Raw genomic sequence first — 6,363 nt, 5'->3', positions numbered from 1 at the left:
TATCCAGATATTCTGAATGACAACACACATACATGCACACACACACTCTCACACACATTTAAAGCTTAAAAGCTAGGAGCCACATACAATAGAAAACTTGCTAGGTTAGTCTTTCAGCATCTAGGTTGCCTCCTTCAGTATGATTGTTTACAGGTTCACTCATATGCCTGAAATAGTCATGATTATTTTTTAATAACAGCTGAATATTCCATAGTGTAAAGGTACCACATTTTCCTCATCCACTCATCAGTTGATATCTAGGCTTCATTACAATGTCTAGTTTTTAGGCCTAGAAAAACAATAAACACAGTTTACATGTATGTCTGTAGTAAGATGTAAGGTGCTTTGGGTATATGACAGGAGTTGTATAACCTGATTTTTATGGCAGATCAATTTTCCTCTTTTTGAAGAACCTCCACCCTGATTTCTATAGGTTGTACCAGTTGGCATGGCCACAGTAAGTGTTCCTCTTTCTACACAGCATCTGTAGATCACTTTAGAATAAAGCACATGGATACAAGCTATTTTGCCAGACTTCTTCTGAGCCTTAATTTTATTCTTCTTCTTCTTATTGTTGTTATTTATTACAGTTTATTAACTTTGTATCCTGGCTGTAGTTCCCTTTATCTTCCTCATCTCTTTCTAGTCCCACCATCTGTCCTTCTTCCTCACCCCATGCCACTCCTCTAGTATACTGATAGGGGATGTCGTCCTCCTTCCCTATTATCTTACCTTAGTCTATCAGGTCTCATCAGGACTGAGTGAATCCTCTTTCTCTACGGCCTAGTAAGACCATCCTGCCAGGGATCAAAGAGGAGGCAACTGAGCTCATGCCAGAGACTGCCCCTGTTCTCCTTACTAGAAGATCCCCATGGATAATGATCTGCCCATGGGCTATGTCTGAGCAGGGGTCTAGGTCCTCTCCATGTATGGTTCTTCGTTGATTCATCAGCCTCTGCAGGTGTCCTGGAGCTTAGAGTTTTTGGCTCTGTTGGTCTTCTTGTGGAACTCCTGTCCTCTCTAGGTCTTTCTGTCTCCCCCTTCTTCCATAATATTCCCTGCACTCTGCCCAAAGTTTGGCTACAAGTCTCAACATAAGTTTCAATGACCTCTTGGGTAGATTCTTTCACAGGTCCTCTGTGGTAGGCTCCTGTCTTGTTTCCTGTCTTCTTCTGCCTCTGGTATCTATCCCGATTGCCTTTCTGAATGAAGATTGAACACCTCCCTACTGTCCTCCTTGTTGTTTAGCTTCTGTAGGACCACAGATTTCAGCATGTTTATCCTATATTATATGGCTAATATCCCCTTCTAAGTGAGTATATACCATTGGTGTCTTTTGGCTTCCGGGTTATGTAATCCTAATCTCAGAGTTGCTCACCTTAAGTCATCATAGCTGCATGTACTGGTAATGACATGGCAGGACAACTTAAAAACTATCATAACTAGAAGGTAAAACAAACGAGAATATACTGCTTGAAGAAGATCACATTATCATTAACGTGTATCTCTAAGCCTTTCAAGGCATCGCTTTACAATATTTCATCTCATTGCTTAGTTGAAAAATTAAAAATGAAATCATTTCCTCAGGCAGGCTGCCATTATCCTCTTTCAATCCTTTTGTAACTGTGGCTGAATTCTTACGTGTACTTTTTGGAGGTGGCTTGAGTGTTATTCTCCCAGTAACTCCTTACACTTAAATTTGTTCATTAGATCTCAAACACAGTTACTTGCTACCAGGAATTAAAACATCTTCTCCGTGGTGTATATCATGCTCTCGTGAAAGGGAAGATGCCAGTCCTGTTCATTGGTACTTACTAAGAGTATCCAGTATTATAGATGGTTCATGGGTGCAGGCAGTGGTACATGAAGAAGCTTCAACACTGGGTATGAAGGGAGTATGCTTTTTTCCAAGTAAAGGAGAAATATTAAGGGAATTTCATGAATTCATAGGGCATTGGGGTAAGAGTAGGCATTTTTAAAGTATTGCCTTATGTGGCCTACCCACTGTTAATGTTAATAATAAGTCTTTATTTTAAGCACCTACTTTAAAGAAGCTAAGATGTTACAGACAGGGGTAATTTGAATCACTTGTTTTTCTCCATTATGGCTTCAAGACTATCTACCAAGTAGCTTAATGAACTGAAGTGGCCATTTTGAATCCCCCAACAGAGGGCCTAGTAACATACATGTCAAACACAGTGACTTTTTGCGAAACTACATTCACCATTTTAAATATTCCTTGTCTTATATTTGTCATTAATTGTCAACTTGGGTTTGAACTTTTAGGGGGGAGGCTTAATTATTTTTATTTATTCTTTAAAAGTTTCCTACATGCATACAATCTTTCTTGACCACATTCATCTCTATTCATCCCAAAACATCTTGCAACACAATTACATGCAAGGGGTATTTGACCAAAGTATATTGAAGCATTTTGAGAATTTTTATTACATTATAATGACTTAAAATAATGAGCTCATTGTTTTGTGTTGTACTTGGAGTCTTGTTTTCAGCACCAAGCGGAGTCTTTCATGGCACAATCTCAGCAAACAGGTATCTGGTATAATAAAAATTCAGTTCTCTCATTACTCAATATTCCATCCATAGAGCGAAGATGCCAGGTTAGAATAACAGGAGATGCTGCACAAGATATCATAATATGTCCTTGCTGATGACTGTGTCTGGTACAGTTAGGCACCTGTTTCAGAGTAGGGGTTTATAGACTGGATGTAGACATTGTGATGAGAGAAACCAGCCTTATCTTCCATCACACAACTCTTGTGACCTTTAAAAATTCAGACACCTTAACACCCCTGACTTCCACACAGACCTAATTCATGGTGCAACCTCCACTGTGTAATCCTTCTAGATGGATCTTTGTTCATCTGTTTCAGCCAACTCCAAGAAAACAATTGTAGTTGCTTCACCTTGCTCTGTATCTGCACTTAGCCAAAATACCACATTTCATGCATTGTGTGCTCTTAGCTGGAAAACCTAGACTATCATGGTGCTCAATTTTCAATTGCTCAGGACTTAATGCATTCATACAATTATAGTAAAGTGTGTATCTCTTTACCAGCACTATCAAATGCTACTAGGATTTCAAGTAGTGTTGAGAATTCATCCCTATCATCCTCTTTCACTCAGTATTGGGACATTGTTTGACTTCAAGTTACACATGTCTGTTATATGTTGTCACACAATAATTGTGTGACATATATTTAACTGCAAAGAATTTGATTCATAAAACATGAATCATGGTACCTGTTTTTATTAGCTTTCATAGTGATGGAAGTTGTTATGCCCTCTAATGTAGGAGAAAAGAACACAACTACACACCCTATGAACAACAAAAACAACAACAAACTGGGGTGACAGGTGGCCAGAAATAGGAGGAAAATATATCATGGGAATCCGTCTGCATTATAATTGGATTATAGGTCCACTTGATGAAAGGTAGACTATACTTAGTATAGGTAATTTAACTGAGAACCTGCGACTATCCAGACTTTAGGCCACAAAGGAGAATATTATACTTCTGCTGTGAAATGATAATTTGATATGACCTCTCCCCACATTATCTCACTATTACACTGCTCTTTTGAATGACACAAATTACACAAATCTAAATCTTCTTTAATAAGAAAGTGTAATTTACAGTTGTATTACTAGATTATAGTATTTTTATATTTCTTATCTAGGTAAAGCAGAATCTAGAAACAGTGAATTCACAATACATCACAAATGGGCCTAACATAGGAAAACATAGAGAAGTAATGGATGTGATACTCATTTTCCACCAACTTGAATTATGTGAAAGAGCAATGTAGCCTTGTAAGATGGAAGAGAGTGTATAAAAAGCTAGAAAGGTGCACACCATAACCAGGATGGTTTTTGTGGCTCTGTTTTCACGGGAAGTTTTGCGGAAAGTATGAGTGCTGAGGATGTGTTGAACTCTCTTCTTGTGTCCATAAAGTATGATAATCATGAAGGTGCTGGAACATACAATGAGAAGGGAAAACAGGACTTCAGGAAATATGAAAAGTGTAACGTACAGCAAGTCTACTGTTGTTTCATGGGCTGGAGAATGGCAGAATTGAAAATCTCTCTTTTGTGTCTTATTTTTGCTATTCCTCTTAGTAGGCGTACACACAGTGAAAGTCATATTTACTAGCATGTATAGGATCCAGCAGAGTGAAATCGACAGGCCCATGACCTTTGTAGTTTTGATTTTAAATTCATTACAGCACAAGTTCCTAGGGCTGTTGGTGATTGCCTGAAAGACACTCAAGAGACAGGTGATGGTGATGTACATATTCCTGCCAAGTGTATAAATATATATTATAAGTTTGCACCCGACATCACTGAAGAACTGGTTCAACGCAATAGCTCTCATTATCTGAAGGACTCCTCTGGAGAGAATGATCAGTGTGTTGGATGCAAACACATGTACAAGAATAATGTCTTTGATTTTTAATGTGTGTTCATTGTAGTAAAGGATTAGATAGTAGAAAAGAAGGGAAAAGTTTCCCAGAAGACCTAGAGCACTCTGAAGTGAGAGTATTATTACTATTGCTATGGTTCTGAAGTCCATTCTGTCATTCAGCAATTTTTTTTTCCTTTAAATTTCAGTAACAAGCACGTCTCTGAGCCAAAGCATGTATTGCAGTTTTCTAGGATGGGCCATATGTGTGCAGGAATCACTGTAGTGCAGATTTTCAAGCCATGATGTACAACATAGCAAGACTCTGTTTCAAAACAAACACTGCATCATCCATAATAACTTTCAGTGAAATTGTTGGAGTCTTTAAATGCAAATATTCATGGACAGAACTTCCACTACATTTTGTAGATATGTAGAGAACATGGGTGCTCCACCCAGTGAGAAGCAATGGTTGGTGACTTCAAATGGAATTAATGCTCACTGCTAACTTTAGAATGAATGAAGAGCTGCTAATAAGTCACATTAAAAAAATAAATAAAATCTTCATTATGTGGTGTAGAAAACTGTAATGATAACTTCATGTTAAAATTGAAGCAGCCCTATCAGGCCACAGAAGAAGACAATGCAGCCACTCCTGATGAGACCTGATAGACTAGGATCAGACTGAAGGGGAGGAGAAACTCCCTTTTCAGTGGACTAGGAGAGGGACACGGGTGAGGAAGAGGGTAGGTGGGATTGGGAGGGGAGGAGGGAGGAAGGTACAGGGGGGATACAAATTGAATAAACTGTAATTAATTAAAATAAAAAATGGCTTTAAAAAATTAGAACAGATTACACTGAAAAAGGGTTCAAATCAAATCTCACCAACCCCCCCATACTTATGACACGAACATGCTTACTATTTTTGACTCAGATATTGGAAAGGAGCCACAGAAATTGTATCCCAGGTGATGAACTCTTTCCAAATGAAAATAGGTGATTAACAGCAACAGCATAATTACAGTTTATTCACTTTGTATCCCAGCTGTAGTTCCCTCTCTCCTTCCTTCCCAATCCCACACTTTTTCCCTCATCTCCTCCTATGCCCTTCTCCAAGTCCACAGAAATAGGAGTTAATTAATATAAAAATAAAATTTTAATTAAAAAACCCAACAGAATATTGTACAGAAAGCAAACCACAAAACTACATTCAATGGGAAAATGGGAAGAATGTACAGTGTTTTTATGAGATCTACTATTTGGTGTCATCATACAGTAACATAAATGTAATGGAAAGACCAATAGGAGATAACAGCTTTTATGAAGAACGAGAATAAGGAATTTTATGAATTGTTGATGGTGTTCCCATTGTTGGAAATTGTTAATAAAATTCTCTGTGTTGATGTCTTCAAAGATAAAGTTCACGATGTATAAACAATCAGTAGTTTTTAGCTACTTCTCTGATTTTTTAAGTCACTGTGACAGTTTCTAATGATTATTTTTCTTCATAATGAAATTACACAGTGGGCCCACATTTATTATATCAATTTAACTCAAGTATGTTTCATAATGTGTTTCTTTTAAAGTTTTGATTGTGTTTCAGAGAATTCCTAATGCTTAATTGAACAGAAATGTCAATCATTATATAGTCTTCTCCATATGACTCTTTTAGTTTGCATAAATGTTTAAATGCACATTGGCATTCCTATCATTACCAAGAAAAGCATAGAGAGAAACACTTATAAATGATTATCTAAACTCAAAAGGTTTTTTTTGTTATTGTTGTTGTTGGGCAATTTGAAACCTTGAAAAAATACTCCTAACACAGACCGGCAAATAATTTTGTGCCCAATGATGTATGTCAACCACACTTAAAATGTTCAAATGATATGCAGTTTAAGTCTACCACATCTTAAATTCCTGGCATCCAATAAAAAGAG

General features: G+C 37.3%; 1 protein-coding gene across 1 annotated transcript; it reads right to left on the bottom strand.

Moving 5' to 3' along the window:
* Positions 1-3,697: 3,697 nt before the first annotated feature.
* On the bottom strand, positions 3,698-4,594 carry LOC132647014 (vomeronasal type-1 receptor 2-like). The gene has a single exon (XM_060366247.1). The coding sequence runs from the start codon at positions 4,592-4,594 to the stop codon at positions 3,698-3,700; it is 897 nt and encodes a 298-aa protein (XP_060222230.1).
* Positions 4,595-6,363: the final 1,769 nt, after the last annotated feature.

Source organism: Meriones unguiculatus, chromosome 14 (assembly GCF_030254825.1).
Source record: "Meriones unguiculatus strain TT.TT164.6M chromosome 14, Bangor_MerUng_6.1, whole genome shotgun sequence".
NCBI lineage: Eukaryota > Metazoa > Chordata > Mammalia > Rodentia > Muridae > Meriones > Meriones unguiculatus.
The sequence above is the reverse complement of the archived record's forward strand: the minus strand, read 5'-3'. Positions and strand labels throughout refer to the sequence as shown.